The sequence below is a fragment of the Camelus ferus genome, chromosome 15, assembly GCF_009834535.1.
Source record: "Camelus ferus isolate YT-003-E chromosome 15, BCGSAC_Cfer_1.0, whole genome shotgun sequence".
Classification (NCBI taxonomy): Eukaryota; Metazoa; Chordata; class Mammalia; order Artiodactyla; family Camelidae; genus Camelus; species Camelus ferus.
The window spans coordinates 40,743,708-40,764,115 of NC_045710.1; the positions used below are offsets into that span (position 1 = coordinate 40,743,708).

The window sequence follows — 20,408 nt, forward strand, 5'->3', positions numbered from 1 at the left end:
CAATGGCAGGAAAAAAAAAAAAACCCTTGATATCTTAAGTTTAGTTAGAATACCATTGTCAAATAAAATGCTTAGATTAAGTAGTGCTTTTATAGTTTTTTGGCTCCTTGTTTTGGCAAACATCCAGTAACTTGTTCTCAACAATGACAGCAACTAATATTCCTTTATACTGACATAAAAGTTTTTTTTTTTTTTTCTTCCTAACCTGGTAACTTTCTGAGTGGAAGGAGTTTTTAAGAACATGGTTGAGGAGAGAAACCTGTAAGGGCAGGTGTTCTTAAAGAATAGGGTTTTTAAATGTAAATAAGCCTCACTTAAACCCGTTTCACTGCCATCTTCAGAACTGGGATGCATCTATCACATGAGGGTGCTTTATCTCCTTTCTCAGAACATTACAACATTGTCTTAGATACTCTCTGCTTCCCCAAGGCCTTGAGCATGGTTGATACTCTATAAATGTTTGTTTAATGAATAAATGAAAGAATAGCAGCATAACATACATATACCATTAGAAATCTTAGCTGACTTTAACGATTAAACCACTAACATGGGTTATAGTCAAATGCATGATGATTGTAACCCAGGAACTGTGGGTCTTAAAGAGTCTTCAAGAGCATCTACTTCCGTATTTATGTTCAGTGAAAACCAAAACCCACAGAGCCAGCTCTTAGCCACTGTGCTCTACTCACTTCTTCCAAAATGACTGGGAGGGCAAGGGGTCCCAAGAGAAGAAGAAAGAGGCATGCTGTAAGGGGGCAGCAGGAGAGAAACAAAGCAGGAGGCTTGGATTTTGGAATGAAACACAGGTGAGAATAAAGGGGGGGAAAGATATCTCTTTAAAGTGTACGCAAGAGGAAGATACATGCGCTCTGTGCCTGTGTCTAAGCGGGAGGCCGGGTGCTCGCTCTGCTTCCTGAGGCTCAGGGCTGCGGAGAAGGGGGTTTGGCTGGGTGTCTGCCATGTGGCTCTTCCCGCTCTACCAGGCTTCTCTGTTCAGACCCTTCTCCAACAGGTCTTTGCTATTGACTTTCACATTTAAGCTGAAACCCCAAATCTCTTGTCTGAGCTGCAGACTCGTATCTTTAACTGCCCACTCTGGATCTTACCTTAGATGTTCAGTAGAAGTATTAAGCCTAACTTGAAGAAAGTAGAATTCTTGATTTCAAACCCTACTCCTGCTCCATCTCCAAGCCGTCTCACCAGCCCCTCGTTGCCCATGCCAGAAATGGAGCCATTATCTTTGATTCCATTTTTTTCATAAGACCTCACATTTGTTCTATACCTGTGCTTTGTAGTCTGTTCGCCTGGAGGCTTGTTCAATGCGGCCACTCATTTATAACCCACAGTGATCAGTGCATCTCCTGAAGAGGCTCAGTGATCCCCCAACTTCACTCTCACTCTGTTTTTCTCTGTCTTCCACAGAGCAGCCAGGATGATCATTCTGAAGTATAAATCAGTTGACACCTCTGTAATGTCCCAATCCCGCCTTCCCCAGTGGCTGCCTGCTCCAAACAGTACGAAGTCCCAGCTCCTGACACTGGCTCACTGACTCTGCGGGTCTTGTCTCTCTGCTGCCTCAACTTGATCTCCCCTCACCTTCCTCACTTCCGCTTGGGCACTGCACCCTCTTTCTTTTCTTTGAGTGCCTCTGGCTCCTTCCCATCTTGGGAACTTTATAGGTTGTATTCTTGCCAATTGGAAAGTTCATTCCCAGCATCTTTACCTTCAGGTTTCAACTTGGATGCCCCAGCTTTTCTCTGATGACCTAGATCTAACCTAAAGTAGGAGAGGGTGGACAGGGGAGCAGTGTACTTATTTAGGTGTCTGTGTCTGCATGTCTGTCTGTCTGTCCGTCTTCTGTACTAGAGTGTTCCTTGAATGCAGGAGCCCTTTTTGTTTGTTTTCAGTGGAGTGTCTATAGCACCTGAAAGAGTGTCTAGCGTCCAGTAAATGCTCAATGAATGGATGTTAACTGACTGATTACAAAGTGCTTGTTAATACATACCAAAATAGCTGACCAAAAAAAAAAATTTCCACAGTATGTGGTCTTTCCAATTTTATCTAAGCTAACTATATCTATCCATTATCTACCTTGATTCATCCATCATCGATTCAGATCACTTTGTGTGTGGATAAGTAACGCTAAAACATTGTGAAAACTTTGCTTTTCTTATGTAAGGCAACTATTCCTTAATTGTTATACTATGACTTTGTTTTGCCAGTGCTTATTTTGTAGCCAGTGCAGAGAGTGTATATAGGCTGAATTAAACAAAATTTTTATGAATTCCCATTTGATGGAATCCAAATGAGTGATGCTTTGCTGTCTAATGTGATAAATCATTTTGCCGAAAAGTATGACAGTGAAAAAGCAATTGTATACAGGCTTTTAAAAGCATCTCAATATACATTAAAAGTCAGAATAATTATCCTTAGAGAAAATAACATTTGCATAGGCTTACTGTCTTTTGAAAATTTGTTTTTGGCAGATTTACTTCCTTGTGCATTCATTGACAATACTGACAAGACCCTCTTACAAGGGGGCCGCGTACACTGAGGGAGATTGTCGCGTTCCTTAGAATGACATCGATTTTTATCCTCTGGCTTTGGGGGAAGGCAGTGATTTTCTCCGGGACAGCAGCAGCAGCAGCAACACAACTGTGGAAAGTAAGACACGTTTTAACCCTGAATAGCTGTTATAATAGTACCCATGCTAAACAGCTCTTGAGCATTTGCAATATTTTCCGTAGAGTCCCCAGTCCTTTAGCCCAGTTCAGTGCTGCTGACCCTTGTCTCCTTTGTAGGGCTGATACTTCCCCAGGAGATAGTCAAAGTGAAGGCAATTTTATGGCACAAAAACTTCGTCTAAGCCAGACTTCAGTTTAGATTGCTTGTTATTGTAAGATTTTTTTGGATGGACATCTGAATGCATTTTAAGTTAACTGCTTCAGACTGTTCTGAGAGCACCAAATTTGGAGTAGCCACCAAAGCAGTTGGGAACGGAAGGAGAAGGACATCGCTTCATTCCTTCAACACAAAGTTATCAAACACCTCCTAGCGCAGAGCGCTGTACTAGTCACAGCACAGCCCGGAAAATAACTATTCGGCGAGGCCTTGCTGCGTGGAGCCTCTAGCTCGCAGGGAGAAGTGGAAGCTGAAACAAGCAGGCACCAGTTCCCAAGGAATAGGTGCAGGTGGATGGTAGCAAACATGCAACAAAATGCCGTTCTCTCCCGTTGTAAAAACACTCTCATCTGGGAAGAGCAGAAACTTGAACAAATTTTTGGTAATTATTTTCTGAAACAAAGTTAGGACATAGACTCTGATTTTTTTTTTATGTTTTCTAAATTGGTTTATATGCAAATCATTGGATTTCAATATCCATTTAACTATTTACCCTTTTATAGAAAAACAAGTGGGTAAATAATAACAACAATAGTGAATAAAATAGCGAAACAAAATCTGGACTATTTCCAAAAACATAACACTTGCATGGCACCGGCAGGATGGCCCTCGTGGTTTTTTTCTGTCACAGCATTCTTGGAAGACAATGCAGTATTTGCAGCCTTCGTTCTAATTAAAATAAACAGGACAGCACATTGCTCTGTGTTCTCTTCCTTTGCACTGACAGGTTTCTCTCTTCACAAAGAAACATACCCTGTCTGGACACGGACGGCTGCTCTCTGCCCTCCTCAGGCTGCTCTCTGACAGCTCAAAGCCCCTCACTCGGGGCCTAGCTGACACCTGCCCAGTGCCCCACAACTAAGCTTGCTCCTGTGCCCTCACCCTCAGCACACCCCTCCCTCACAGGTGAAGTTTAAATTCTGCCCAGTGGTTATTTCTAAACAAAAAGGGGACCCTTATTATTTTAAGCAGATTCCCAGCTGAAGGCATTTATATTGTGTTCTAAGGTATCAGTAGCAGAAATGACTCCTATTTTGTACATTTCCCATAACTGTTAGGTCTCTCTCTCTCCCTTTTTTTTTTAATCTGTTCTTCTACTCTCTTCCTCTCCTTCCTTTCTCCTCTCCCCCACCCGTCCTCCCCATTCCCCCCGACACATACACATACACACACACACATTTTTTTGAGCCTGGTGAAAGCACATTTCAGATTTTCTTATGGAAATTACCCACCAATGATTAGATCTGACATAATGTGAGAACCTCCCCGATGTTTCTATCCAAAGTTTAATGTTCTATATAATGTTTTTGAAATGGCACAACAGAATTGATGTTAGGCTTCATTCAAATACAGTCTCACCCGAAGTGACTGAAGAGTGTCCACCTGTGCGATGAAACAATTTCCTTTCAGGGCACTATCTGCATAACTGGTTGATCGACTCATTCAATAAATTTCTGTTGTGCCAGACACTATTCTAGGTACTTGGAGTCCATCATTCAACACAGCAGACAAAGATCCCTGCCTGTGGAGTTGACATGATGGGGAGAGGCAGGTCTTATATGATAAACATATGAACAAGCTAATTTATATGATAGAAGGTGATAAAGTATTTTGGAGAAAAATAAAGTACAGCCACCTACAGGAGATCAGGAGAATGTGGGATGGAGGTGGGGACAGTCTGCAGGATTAAATGAAGTTGGCTTGGTAAGTTTCCTTGAGAGACTGAGATCTGAATAGAAACTTATAGGAGGTGAAGAAATTAGCCAAGCAGCTCCCTGGAGGAAGAACAGTCCAGAAAGTGTGGACAACTAAAGCAAGTGAATGCCAGGGTGTCCAGGAACAGAAAGGGAGGCCTTATGGCTGGAGCCGGGGTGTGATGTCATGAGGGCAGAGAGGGCCAGGTGCCCAGATCATGTGGGGCCCTGCTGGACTTTTGAAGGGCTTTGATTTTTTTTATGGAGCAAAATGGTGAGCTGCAGGTTTTGGAGATGACGGCGTTTTAGAAAGAAACGCAAATAGACTTTGAATGATAGTAGACCTGGGAGAGGAGGCAAGGATGGAAGTGGGGACACCTGTAGGAGACTAGCGGGAAGTTGGATTTTCAGGACATTTTGGAGGCAAGGTCAACAGAATTTCCCAGCGGTGGGGAAGCGGGGTGTGTGAGAGAGAGGAGCCAAATGTAATGCTAAGGTTTCTGTCCCAAGGAAAACCTAAAAGTCAGAGGGTTGGAGTCCAGGTCTAAGTGAAACAGCCAAAGAGAGAACACGGTTTTTAAAAATGTAAGCAGTGGAGGAAGGTGACAAGATGAACAGATCCCTGTTTCAAGCTGCTGTCTCCCCTCCCACTTCCCAGCCAGGGCCCGCGCACCCCCCTTTATCCACGCTCTCTGCGCAGTTGGCTTCTCTGCAGGTCGTAGTCCTGAGAGAGCCCTTCCTAGGCCAGGCTCTCCCATGTAGCTGTACTTCTGCTCATCTCTTGCTGCGAGCACTCAGTTTTGTTGCGTTTATTGCCTGTGTCACCTTCACCAAAGATTGCATTTGCTTTTCGTCGTCAGTCTTCCCCACTGGAATGTGAGCTCCGCAAACGCGCAGACCTTATCGCTCTCGCTTGCCGCAGTTCTGCTGGTATCTGAACAGCGCCTGGCACGCGGCAGATTATCACTGCTGGGCGAAGATGTCTTGATAGGACAGAAAATTCACAAGTATGTACTAAACCCCTGCAGGGAACACCAACCGTCACTGTGTATGGCTTCAGGGAATATTTTCATGTAGCATATTTGGGCGAAAAATGAAAACAGGAAAATAAATAACATTTCAGAAAGCAGGTAAAGAAAAACCGCAAGGCACTCAACATACGAGTTTTTGGCTAATGAGTTAGTTGAAAAGAAGGAAAACTGAAAGGGATTCATGGAGTGAGAAGAATTCAAAGTTGTGGAATTACTGAACTTGAGAGTTAAAGGGACCAGCCCCACAGCACACACAGGTAGAAATCTTTATAGCATCTCCTTGAGCTTTCTCGAAACATTTCCAGTAACTTGAATCACATTATCATATGAAGCAGTATATTCCAATCTCTGGATATTCTCATTATGAGAAAGCTCTTTTTCACAGCCTGCATAGAGGAGGAAGGAGGAAGGACAGGCAGTGTAGAATGATTATTTGGCAGGGGAAGGTGTGGGCAGAGACCCAGAGCTAAGAGAAGTTGGGGCCAGTGAGTAACTGTAATAGGTTTCTACATGGGAGGAATGGGGATAGAAGTAACTAGCTCATATTTCTTGCAGGTTGCCACAGAGAGAAGGGTCTGACCAGAGTAGAATTAGCTTCATAGATGATGGACGAGAGCGAGACTTGATGTCTTTTTTTTACCTATTGAGGACAATTAAAGCTCCTATTAAAAATAAAAAATCCTATCTCTCTGCCAGTAAAGCAGTCTGAGTTAAATATCCAGGCAAATCTGAAAATGCTGATTCCAAGAAGTTTTTTTTTTAATAAGAAAAAAATCAAATTATAGTGAGAAATATAATCACTTATACTTCTGGAGCTAATAGAATTCTGAGTAGGAGACTGAACTTTGCTTGCCTGAGGAAGAGAGAGAAACACTTTTAGAACAGTAATAATTTGTAAAATATATAGTTCTGAAGTCATTTCCTTAGGAATGTGAAAAGCCTGTGGATAGTGGGATTAATTTGGAACTAATCCAAGCAGTGTCTTTAGAGTTGGGGGTTTATTGAAGATACAGCCTCCAGACCGGAAATCACATGGCAATTGGACTGGCTCTGGCAGAGGGAGACTAACTCAGCCACAGAAAAGCTAACATCTCTAAACCCACAGCAGCAGTAGTCTTCCAGATGATTTTCCTCCTGAATACCGTCCCAGATGCTGTAATTTGTCTTCGAAGGGACCATTACCAGACTTTCTTTTCCACCCTGAAATTTTGAAGGCCAGACGGCACTTCATCTAATCAAAACCACTCAGAAACTTGACAAACCTGAGACAGTCGCAGATACCAACAGTAAACCTCTTATGTACGTTAATCAGAGTAATTCATGGCTGGTTTCAAAGATGGGTGTTTCCCTAGGGAGAGAAACACTGCTTTAGAAACCAAGGGGAAATTAGGGGGTTTAATATTTTGACCAGAGTATTTTCAAACTGGCAGAGAAAAAACTCGAGCTACTTTCTGTGATTGAATGCATTTGAGGCAAACTGAAGTGAAATCAAGTCCAGGATATTGTCCAAGGAGAGTATCAAGTTACGTTAAAGGTAAAAGTCCACCCAGAATATCTAAAATCAGGAAGAACTTAGAATTTAACTATCTATGGAAGAAGCTTGCCATCTCAGTTATGAGAAGATCTAAGATGGGAATGACGGTGAGGCCCCAGCAATGAAACAAAATCTTTTGAATGTAGGTAACTAATCCCGTGTTGGAGGCCAAGGTCACTACTTTCTGGGCTTTATTCTCTCATCTGCCAAGTGAGTCAGGATCAGTGACACATTGAATTAGGGAATCTTTAAGGTACGTGCCAGTTCTAAAATTGGAATCAATTAGAAGATGTGTGTTAGTGGAATTCTTTAGACTGTTTCTTATACTTGTTTTATTGCAAGAAGTACTGTGAACTTTTACATGTCAGTTCAAAGAAAAGTGAGAGAGAGAAATGATTTCTGCTTTGAAAATATACCCGAGATTTGCCCAAAGAATATCTTGAGAATGTCGTTGGATTTTCACATTGGTACTGTTTGCTTAACGTGGCTTTTCTAATGTGTTGAAGTCCATAAGTTTCCCAGGGTGGAAAGAGAAATAAAATACCCTTGGGAGGAAGTTAAAAGCAAATCACTTTGCTGATTTGACATTGGCTTTTCAGATTGTAACTGTGGGACGCAACTTGGCCTTCCCTCCTTCTGCCCCCTAGTATGTCCCCTTCTCTTCCTTCGTATGAATTCATTCTCTCTTCCCTGTTTACAACAGGATCATTCTTGGCTTCTGGCCCTTGTCCATCCGTGGCTCCACTGGCATCTCTCTGATCTGTTAAGCTTCTGTTGATCCATTAAGTCATGTTTCTCCTTCAGAAGAACTCCAGTTAATATTGATCTTTCTGTCTTCCTGTTTCACATGATGTAGCCCTGAATTTCATATTACCTTATTGCTTGCTTTATTTTTTCCTTCTTATCTCCCCTCAACTGGCTACATACTTCTTGGAGACAGGATCCTTCTTTAATATATTGTATCTCTGTGTAGAGTATAGCATAGTATTTGGCTGTTTTTCGGGGTAGGGAAAGCCTTGATGCTCTTTCGGAGCCTCATTCTCAGAGTTCTGGAAGCCAAGATGACATCCTGAAATCTGCTTTAACAGCTGTCAGCCACTGGTATAAAAGTAATGATCAAGTCAAATCTTAGCACATCCTAATGCAGTTGTGTGTGTATGTGTGTCTGTGTGTGCATGCATGGATGTATCACTTTACAGTGAAAATGCCAATTTTTGTTCCACGCTTCCCTTGGGAGTGCAGCTGTACTCCACATTCCCGGGGTGTAATGGAAGACCAGCTTATCTTACAGTTGACGCCACTCTGGAAGTTCCTTGAGTAAGGAAGGAAAGGAAGAAGCAGCTTGGGCAAGGGACTGTAGCAGATGTGGTCAAATATATTCCAGCACACAAGAGTCTCCTTTTCTCACACACAAGATTTTATCATTTTTTCTCATGATCAGCTACGACTGGGATGTGCATCGTGATGTATTTTTTAAAGGATGGAGTTCCCTGCATTTTACTCTGTTACATTTTATTTTTAAATATTTACATATTTTCTGTCCCATTATTGGTCATATACTAGTAGTCAGGCTTGCCTAGCCTATGATGAAATAACAAATAAACCTTGAAATCCTAAGGGCTTAACAAAACAAGTATTTATTTTTCTCTCATGTCAAAATCAAAGGATTGGATAGTGTCCTCAGTGGCTCGTCCTAATAAGGACTTGGGGACCCAGTGATGATCTTGTAGTATATTCCAGAAAAAAGTTTACCTGCTCCACTCCCATATAAAAGGAGCATATTATCAGTTTCTTGATGAATAAAACAACTAACAGCATGAATTTTCTTATTTATTCATGTAGATTAGCTATTCTTCCTGTCCCCTCACTCCCGTCCCCCTCTCCCCACACACAAAGGAGTTTTTTCACTCATCGTATCCGTTCATTGTTAAGTAATAATTGCAACAGAGGCTGAGCCTGGAACACCAGGACCTTCTGGAACATAGCACTTGGGCATGTAATCCTAAAAAGGAATTTGTATGCTGAGGAATTTGACGTGCAACAACTGGCCTTCTCTTCACCCCAAACCTAGCATAGTGCCTGACACAGGTCAGTGACACAATAAATATTTGTGGGATGTGGGATGTGGGATGAGTGAACTCAGAACTCTCCTTAGCTTTGCCTTTACTGTAGAGATAACATGTTTTATTACTTTACCTGCCTAAAGATATTCCCTATCATGTCCTGTCCCTGCCCATATTTGCAGCAGATGCTTTGGAACAAAGATTTGGACTTCATCTGTTGTAACTTGACTATAAAAATTGGAGTTAAGGAATGTTTTCCAAATTCAGGAATTTAGCCCCTTTTTTTGAACTGGCATGATGTGACTTTCATAATCTAAGCAGAAACTTAATGAAACCATCGAATATGTAAACTGCAAAGATTTAAAGAAGGGAAATAGATTAAAGTGACTGAAGATAGTTACTGAATTAAAATCCATTCAGTGGCATTTTTCAAGTGTCACCTGAATCACTCTGTCTAGAGTCATTTCAGCTGCTTTAAGTATGACAGCCTTAGGGATAGTGCAGTAAAGGGACAATAAGAAAGGTGTAAATTGTGAACAAAGGAGAAAAGAATTGTATTTATGGTTTACATAGGATATTTCTGAGCAACTTTTTACTTGAATGGCCCTTATCAAGTGGTTGTGTTTTTAGAGTGGGGGGGGGGGAGGCTTGCAAAACTGTAAATCAGGCAATCTACATTTGCATTTTGATGATCAGCAAATCACTTATTCATTTGCTCAAGTAAAGCAGACTCATGAAATCAATAAATTTGTTATTCATTTATGCCGATACTTGTTTTTTTCCGTTTTGAAGAGTCTATAAAGCAAATACTTAACATTTCATCGAGCTAAAAAAAATGAGAGCATATTTCTTGCAAATGTCTTCAGTTTCCTTTACCTTGTGTTTCTATCTTGTTGAGGAATGCTCAAGGCAAGCCATTTCCACTGGTGTGAGATCAGTGGACGGTTATATAATGTTAATGATGGGACTTTCTGCCAACATTTGTGAAAATAGGCGTGCTATAAAGTGGTCAGGGATGAGCTTGCTGTATTTGTGAATTAAGGACTGAAATTCTTATGTACGTTAAGAAAATAAAATGTTGTCATATTGCTTTGAAGGTCACAAAATGGAATTGGGTTCGTATAACCAATTCCCATGTAAAATGATAAAGTACTGTCTGTCCATGGCGAATTTCATATTAATTCACAGACATGTCCATCCTGACTTCAGGTTATTAGTGGCTCTAAACACCTACCCCTCAAGTGCACTACCGTCCTGGCCTTGTCTCTTGCTCTTTTGTGTCTTTGAGGCTGAAAAGTGTGCACTGAGGAGGCTCTGCTGCTTTAACATTAACTGTGGAATTACACTCTGGAGGGATTCTTTGGTCGTGTACCTTTCACTAGCCCTGAAATAAGTTTGTTCTTGGGTAATGAATTGTGACTATATTGCAATATGATGCTGTGCACTTGAATATTTTCCATTTTATGAAGAGTTCCTGTCACATGGCTCCTCAAAAATGAAACTCCATTTTGGTCTGCACGTGAACCCTTTCATAACGTAAAGCTAGAAAATTTACAGAACAGAACAGACGCTAAGCATGATGCGGATTCCGAGCTTTCAGTACATACCTGTGCTTGCGAAGAAATGAAAACAATGGATTTCAAGTCTGCCCCTGGTTTAGCTACCTGTTTGGGAAGAACTTGGGTCTCTGTCGTGCTCAGCCAAAATCAAAGGCAAACTTCAGCCTCTCCTTATTCAGCCTCTTTGTAGCTGGCTTCTAGGTGATAGTCCACAGTATCGATAGATTTGTGTGTGAGAAGAACAAAATGTTGCTCTTAAGACTTGAAACATCTATTGGGAAAATGAAGGGAGCTGGATATTTGAAATAGTTTCTTATTTTATAATTTTTAATATGCCCTGTTAATTTATCTTGGTTACAATGAATATTACAAAAAGTCTTATGTGTGGGAAAGCTCAAAATGCACAAAATAAGAAGTAAAGAGGAATAACTGTCTGCAAGGTGTCTCATGTTCTGAAGGCTGCATGGTGGGCAGACGGCTGCTATTTCAATACCTATATATTTCTCTGCTTTTCCTTAACATTGTGCAATTGTTCAAACTGCTTATAGTTTTAATGGCTTTTGCTGTTTTTCTGGGGAGAAATTTTATTTTCTAAATAACAGTCTAAGTAGTCAGTACCTGATTTGAATGAATTGAACCAGAAATGTCCTGATAGTGTACCAAACAAGACCTGTGTGTATAATGTGAGTTCTTTCTTTTTAATTTTAGAATCAACCTTGTCCTATGTTAGGCAGCTGGAGGCAAGAGTAAGACAGCTGGAGGAAGAAAATCGCATGCTGCCCCAGGTGGGTGACTTCCAGAAGCTCAGAGCTAGTCAGTGTCATTTGAGTTGCAGCATTTTATTTGGAATTTAAAGTCTCAATTGCACTTTCTCTTAAATGATACAAGTCATTTTGTCAGTAGCCATTCATCAATGTGGAGTGATTACTTTCCATAATGACCATCGTATTATCCAGATTCTTGTGCATGATACTAAAGGGTACAGATGTCTAAAATGGGAACGTAAAATCATTTTAGAAGGAAAAAGAGAGAAAATGAAGAGCAGTAGAAAGTGCTTCGATGGTGCTGCTCACATCCATCATGCGTGTTGTTGGGGAATATAGAGAAGAGACTCTTATTTAAATGGAAAATCTGCTAATTTATGAGCTAGGGAAAGCTGCAGGTAGTTTGCAGATTTCATATTTTAATTAAATTAGTACTTTCTAAGATTCTTTGTGACATAATTGAACTCTTTCAGTGCAACAAAGCAATGACCGTAATTGACAGTTTTTACTTTGGGGCTTAATTTCTTTTCTGTGATGAACGTAAAGTGGCACTTTTTCTGGGGTTTAATGCCTTACCATATATTTTACTTGAAAACCTTTTTCCGTGGGCTGATGTCTTGGTGAAAATGATGCTGGTTGAGGTAGTGGTTCTTGGGAAGAATTTTGTTGAGGAGTTGAACAAATCTGATTCTAGGTTGGTTTCCTTTACAGACAGGTGAACAGTAATGTATTTTAATGTTCTATAAAACGGAGTGCTCTAAACATTTAGTCACTAGTGTTCTTTCCACATTCTGATGATTATTTCTATTTCATAAGTGAGGAAGAGTAAATTAAACCTCAAACAGCTAGTCAACAGTAGTTTAAATGTAAAGACAGAGACTGTTTATAATTCTGGAGCAGATACATAAACACTAATACAAAGACTTAACTAATAGAAAGGCTTTGGAAAGACATTTTAGGTCTTTTTAATCTTTTGTTTTTAAACTACTTTTGCTCATTGATGATGATTTGTGTGGTCAGTACTGCAGGTGAGAATGCCTCTCTCCTTCCATTGGCCAACCACCCGGCTAGAAATCATGAAATGAAATGAATCTTTCTCACCCTTCTCAAACTATACATATGTCAGTACTCATGATGCCAGAAAGGATTATTTGCATCATGAAATAAAACACTGGTAGTTTTTTTTTTCTATGCTGTTCTGTACTTTTCATTTTTAAAATTCCTTTGCCATTTTTCCTTTTCTGTTGGATTCACAGTGTGACTGTACTAACACCCTTGACTGAAAACATCTAAATTCTCTGTTCCACGATACCTAAAAAATATAATTCATTTATGTTATATATGGTTATACCATCTCTGAGGGAATGTAAGTGACAAGAAAGAGGGGGGAGAAAAAAAAGAAATATGTTTCTTAGTTTTCCTCTGAGTGGGAATTGAGACTCACAGCGCATATCGAATGCCTGCATGTGTGCTGTCTTATTGAAAAAGAGGCACACAAATGGGAAAATAATTACAAGATTGATTTTTTAAAATCTGTGAAAGTGAGTGCTAGAGTTCTTGAAGGGGCACCAGAAGGGTCCTCAGCTATACTTGATGTATGTGTGCATATTTAAATACAGAGCACTTGCACAGTTAAGAGTAGAAGAGATTAGACAACTTTAAAAATTAAAGTATTTTTTTTTCCAAATTCATTTGATTTTAAATGCATTGCTGTTTTTATCACAGAAGATTGTTACTGTTTTCTTCATAAGAAATGGCTAAGAAAGATTGTTTTATTGAATCTAAAATGTCACTGATGTGAGATGCACTATTATCTTATGTACTATTAAGAAGAAGGATGTTGTCAGTTATACTGTGTCAGATTCTTGCTGATTTCAATGATGTTAAATTGGGAAAACAATGTCTTAGAATTAAACAACTTTTTACATGTCCAAAGTATTTTAATGCAAAGAAAATCGATTGTTTGAAATGCATTATTGGACATATGCAAAGAATATGTTAGATCCATCTCAGTTCAAAAACGTATCTGTTAAATTTCTGTATTTGAGAGGGTGGCCTTCATTTATAGCTAAGATAGACAATGCTAGAACCACCATTTACAACTACCTGTATAAACACAACTGAAATGAACACGGACAGTAGATGAGATCTGAGGATGGAAGATGGTAAAGGGATCTCAGCTGTGGAAAGCATGTAAGGTGAAACCTCATGGAGGTCCGAGACTTGGGCTGAATGACACAAAGGCATATGCATATTACTCCTAGATGTTTATTGGTCCTAAAACAAACAATCATGAGATCTCCCTGCAGAAACTATTTCTGACGGCATGATGTTAGCTCATTTGCAAGGTCAATTCAATGCCACCAGCTGACATCCCTGCATAAATTAGTCTCAATATCTGAGTGCTTGATTTTCAATGATAAGAGCTTGCTTACTGTGCCTTGATTAGAAGGTATAATATTTTACTCTCAAATTTATAAATTTATATCCACTTGTCTTTGGATAAACAGGAGTAAGAATATAGTTGGATTAAACAGGAATAAGAATTTAGTTGGCAAGTATAGCAGATGTCTTTTGTGGCTGTAGCAAGGTTCTTTGCTGTTTAGTATTTAGACTAATTAAGTAAAGCATTTTTCTGGATGAAGAAATCTCTTTAATGCTTACTTTTATTCCTCATAGAAAATTGCGTATACTGAACAGAGTCACAACTTTGCCCTAGCAGTGCATATTTAAAAACAAGCAGGCTTGAGTGTAATAAATGCTTGTGAATTTCTCTCTGGTTAGGTGCAAAGGTTTCCATTTCTTGATTTGTAAATGATAAGGTTCCTCCCAGCTCTTATATTTTGTAGGCCTAAGTGTAATTAAAGCTTGGTTCCAATCTTACACCCGTGCAAAGTTACCAAGTTACAGAATGAAGGGATTTTTATTCAAGAGCAGATAGTAAAATGCAGTGAAGACTGAGTATGGATCTATCTGGTGGTGAAGAGGCGCTCACAGGAGGCATCGATGAAATATCAGGACAGATGCCACGGCAGGTCATCACTCAGTAAGCACAGAGCTCTCTGCTCTGCCATGATCTTTACGACATCCTCCAAGGATCATTGAGCTGTACCTTAAGCCTAGTTTGTAAACAATATTTCAAAGGTATCCTAAAGTAAGAACAATCTCATTAATTTCAGAAAATGCAGTATTATTTGCTAGATATTATTTGAAAAGAAAATGCTTTTCTATTTATTTCATTTTTTTTTATTTTGCAAGGAAGACAGAATGAGCCCTACCTTCTTAACAGATTTTTAAGTATATATGCTACGGTATTCTTATCTCTAGGTATGATGTACTTTAGATCTCCAGAACTTATTCATCTTGCATAAATGACATTTTATACATGTTGATTAGCAACTCCCCATCACCCCCTCTTTCCCTCCCCAATTCCAGCTCCTGGCAACCACCATTCTGTTCTTTACTTCTGTGAGTTTGACTGTGCTCCATACCTCATACAAGTGGAATCATGTAGTATTTGTCTTTCTGTGACAGGCTTACTTCTCTTGCCATTTGATCTAGCAATCCCACTTGCATATATTCACCCAGAAGAATTAAAATCAGGGTCTCAAAGAGATATTAACACTCTGTGTCTACTGCAGAACTATTAACAGTAGCCAAGATATGGAAGCCCACCAGCAGGTGAACAGATAATGAAAATGTGGTGCACACATACAGTGAGTCGTTACTCAGCTTTATAAAAGGAGGGGATGCTGGCATTTGTGACAACATGAATAAACCCTGAAAACACTTTTTTGAAAGCCGGTATAAATGGCAATTAAAGGTCACCTGGACCTTGGATATTCTTCCTTGAACACATACACTCATATGAACATGTTTTACAAATTATATTGAAAAATATTTCAAAGGATTGCATCTGCCCTCTTGTAATGCACATAATGCTGAAACTGCTCAGACTGGTCTGTCAGCTCCACTATGTACGTTTTTAATATGCTGTGAACCCTCAGTGAAGACTGTGTGTTACTTAAGTAAATGTAGATGCTGTCTATGAAATTTTGTTACCTTGTAAATCCAATGAGGTAGAGTTACCCATGGTGTCATAAGCAGGCACTTATAAATAAAAGACCCAATGTGGTATAAAGTTGTAGTTGTAAGGAATTTGATATCAAACTTATAAGGAACATACCTATTTCATGGTTACATTTACAAATTCACACAAGCTTGGCTCTAGATATAGAGTCATACATTTTCAAAGCTGGCTAGAACCTTACCTATCACACTGGACAACCTCCTCCTTTAGAAAAGGCATATAAGATTCACAGAGTTTAGGAGTATGGTCCTGGTCAGATAGCTAATTACGACAGACTCAGGCCAAAATGTTGGCCTATTCAGTGTTCTTTCTAGTGGACACACAAATCATTTAATCATTTCATACCATTAACTTACCTCAGTGTAATTAAGCTGCTAAATCTATTTTTATCTTATTGTCAAAATCTTTTTTTTTAACACTTATCTTAAAAATTCACATTGAACCTGCTTAGCCATCTAAGATTTGTTAGACACTTATCCTATTCCTGCTTAAGGGAAAATATTAATAATAAATAACAAATTGTTAATTAATAGTAAAAAGCCACAGTATCCATCTGAAATGAAAGAAAAATGCATTTTACAGAATCTTCTCCTCCCTGACACATTGCCCAAATCCTTCAGAATCATAAAGTTTTATTGTAGAAGCACACAGACCCTTATCTGCATGAAAATCCATACTTAACAGAGTGTGGTCAGAGGGTCTTTGTTCAGATGTTTCGGAGGTAGGTGGGTAGGGAAACATAAGTTACAGGAGTGGTTTTCAAAGCATATTCCCATGACATTTGCTGTTTTAGCCTAAATTGAAAAACCTTGCTTGGATCGCTCTATCCATTCCACTGTCCTATTCTTGATGGTCACAGAGACTTTTAATCCAGACCTAGCCAATATGTGTATGTGCTATGTCTGCAAGGCAGTCTGTTCGATGAGAAGACATCTTAACATGCATGATGTAGAATACCAATCTGAGGATTTTATTACAATGTCCTTTGAAGACATCAGTTACTTTTCAGACACAACCATGAGGTAAAAGCTATTATTTTTTTAAACGCTGTTTTCACCTACCTTGTGTTGAGTAGATTTTGCAACGAAGAGGGCTACAGACAAGAAACAAGCAGTTTGCTGCAATTCCAAAGTCATTAAGTACATTTGTTACTAATCCCCTCGGAAAATCTGTTCATCTAATGCTCTGGCACCAACATCTGCTTGGGAAAGCACTGTGTGTTCTCTGTGCCCAGAGACCCTCTCCAGAACAAACCACCCACTTCCTGAGACCGACATTTTAGAGCAAGTTTCCAGAATCAGCGTTGGTGCCCTGACCTGCCTAGTGTCCTATGCCTGCCGTGGGCCGTGGATTTAGCAACAGTGTTTGAAAGGCACTGGCAACTCAGATCACTATTGAGTGGGCCCCTTTCAGCAAGTGTTTCTATTTCTGTTGCGCTAGCGCACACATGAGTCTAATTTTAGGAATGGAAATGAAAAATCTCCCTCTTGTGTAATTTGGTTACAGTGTGGCCTCAACAATGCAGTCTTTCAGTGCATTGGGAAGGCGGCAGGGCCCTTTACACAGCAGTTTCTGAACAAAGGAAAGAAGCCGTCACCATTGCCAGAAGTGCTGAGGAGGGGACACAGGAACTGACAAAGTCAAGCCCCTCACTTCCATGGCAACACACCCCAGGTCCAGCATCACATCTCGGAAAAGCTCCCTCACTTGGGTGCTCATGCAGATTGCTGGCTGGGCAGAGATGGGCGGATGCCCTGGGACAGGTAGATTTCCCTCATGTGCTTTTCCTCTTTTGCTGTGGAGGTATTTACTTACCAGGTCGCCCCCTCCCCTTTCCAAATTTTCTGACTTTATGTTTCTCAAGTCATTTTTGTCTTACTGGGTCAGAAGTAAACAGCTCTTCTAGGGTGGGAATTGTTCTGGAAGAAAAAAATTTAGTAACAATTGTGCAAAAACCAGACACAGAGTAGTGCTTTCCAAGTGAGTGGTGGTATTCTTCAGTTGTTATTTGCATGGAAATTACCATTGTGGCATTCCTGAGGAGTCACTTGTACAAAAAACTTTTTTTTTCCCCCATGGATAGCTGGTCTAATTATGTTGCATAACCTGAGTAGAATCTGGATGCTACTGATAAAAGACATAAGTTAAATCCATTAAGGGTTGGTTGCTGCTGGAGTCATATTTGCAGAAAAATGGACTCCATCAGAGAAACAGTGCTTGTGGATTACTATTTTCTCTCAATCATGATTTATATAATTAAAGAAAAGGAAACAAGCTTTTGTGTATAGTTCAATAGAGTTTTCATAGGACAGACTGGTGCTACACAAGTGGTGTGGGTGCACTGGAAAAAAAAGACACAAATAGCTATGGAAAGTAAATTGATGGGGAAAAGTCGTGCTGGAGAACGCAGATAAATGGAGCCTGGATTAAGGAAAAAGCTAAAATCTATCAGAGGAAATATCAGAGACAGTCAAGCTCATAGGAAAAGTGTCTCAGGCAACATGGAGTCTCTCAAAGGAAGGGGATTTACAACCTTCTTCTGTGACCCCCTCCTGCTTGAGAGTTCTTATTTGAGAATCTCTGATCCATGATGAGAAGTTTTATTTCTAATGAGAGAAAATAGGTGAAACAGAAATGTAACAGGAAATATAGCTATGCCACATGTTAAACTTATTAATAGAATCATTGAATTTAAAAAGTATTGTTACTAGGGACTATGGTATCAGTAATTCATACTTAACAGTGTTGCCTTTTTATAGCTATACTGGCATGTTAACCATTCCATCACTAAGGCATATTTAAAAAATTTTTTTGGATTTGTAGTTGCCATAAATATAGCAGCATTTTTGTTACCTGTCCTTGGCAGACTTGTCACCAGAAACAATGGGACTCTCTCAGCAAAAAGTTTTGCTGTGTAGTAATACAACTAGAGCCAGAGGTATTTGCATGAGAAGCAATATGGAGGAATATTTGGGGACAATTTGAGACGGAGCTATAAGGGAAATTAATGTGCCTTAGGGACACGGCTCTCTGCTCTTCTTTAGGTGTTTTTTAATCCAAAGTAGTCAAAAAAATTTTTAAAGGTAAAGATGAAATAGTCTTCCCTTGCCCTCTATGAAGAAACTGGTGGGAAATATTGTATAAAGTTTGACTTGAGAATTAAATTAATTAAATGTAAATACTATTGAAATATGGATATCAAAACATGTAAATTATGAAAACTTGGCTTAGGTGACACAGTGAAGATGAGGAGACTCCAGTCCCACTCTGCCCAACATTTCCCGCTGGAGGTCGCTGCCCCTCTTGGTGGATGTAAAAGAGGAAACAGATCTGAACCATGTTGTCCTCTTCTTTCTGGTTCAGACCTGCCCTACCGTGTGGTTTAGGCATTTTTCATTTAAAAGTCTGAATGTCTAATTTCTCCTTGCTGCAGCCTGAGGAAAATGATTGTGCTTATAACACCATAAAAATGATAATTGGCTCCTCTTAATAATTGGTAGTTACCTATATCCTCAAAATGTAAAGTTGGCAAATTACAAATGCAGTGTAGGTAATGTCTACACTGCCTAAATATAAATGGAATATAGATAATAAATGTAGTGTAGGCAAATCATTATATTCTTTGACAGAATAAGGCAGTTTAAGTAAGTAAAGTTCTCGGTGATTTGACACTTTCCTAAATTATACTTAAAAAGCTACCATTGTGTGAAAAATAAGCAAACCATAACTAAGTCATTTTTAGAAAACTGAGACATAGTCAGCCATGACTGTAGACGCTGTTGATAATCAAGCAGTTAAAGGAGTCCCTGCGAATGTGCTGGAACAAACACTGAACAGGGATTACAAGAACTAGGACTTGCTTATTTAGCTGTTGGACCAGGATGATACCCTAACCTCTGTGAACCTTAAATACCCGGACTGAAAAAGAGGGCTGTCAAAGGTGCTGCGGAAGGTTCTGCTCAGCTCTGCACACACATGACTCTCTCTCCACAGGAAGTTTGAGTCTGTGTGTGACATATAGACAGAGAGGTGTGCCCCTTTTAATTCTGATATAAAGCTCCTTAAAACTATAACTTTCCACCATATTGGACCTTTTATTTTCAGGTGCATATTTATGTCCCTGTGGGTTATTCTACCTCATTGTGTTCTACCATTTATAAATATGTGTGTAGTGGGGCTCACATGCCAGTCTGAGTGGTGTTAGCTCATATGTACTCTGAGAGATAATGTGCCATCCCCTTAATGTTTATTTTTATTTATATAAAATTACGTGCAGTGACCATAAAGGCACTAGTTTTCCCTAACAATATACATATTTAAAAATAAGCAAGATGAGTTGATAAACGCTTACAGATACAAAGGCCTCTGTCTCTTCATTGGTAGATGTGGTTCCTTTCAGCCCTGAACATTCCGTGCCCAAGAATAAAAAAGCATGTGTCTGTTTCTTATACACATGAAAAGTTACCAAGTCCCAGAATGAAGGGGTCTGTAGTCAAGGATGGGTAGAGAAATGCGGTGAAGATGGAGTTGGTTCCACCCAGTGATGGCGAGGAGCCCACAGGAAGTATGACATCACTCATCCCCCAGTGAGCACAGCGCTCTTCGCTCTGCCGTGGTCTCCGTGGTACCTACAGGCATCACTGAGCTGGGCTCCACATCCAGTTTGTGAACACATTTCACAGGGAGCCCAAAACGATGGGCAGTCCTATTACTTTTAGGAAATGCAGTGTTACTTATTAGGTATTATCGTTTGGGAAGGAAATGCCTTTTCA

The 20,408-nt window shown here is 39.7% G+C and overlaps 1 protein-coding gene across 1 annotated transcript in view; it reads left to right on the forward strand.

Moving 5' to 3' along the window:
* The window catches only part of CCDC85A (coiled-coil domain containing 85A), a 172,492-nt gene that overhangs the window by 122,648 nt on the left and 29,436 nt on the right, over nucleotides 1–20,408 (forward strand). Inside the window, 1 exon segment of the mRNA XM_006195912.3 lies at nucleotides 11,491–11,567. Within this exon segment, the coding sequence (XP_006195974.2) occupies nucleotides 11,491–11,567 (77 nt within the window).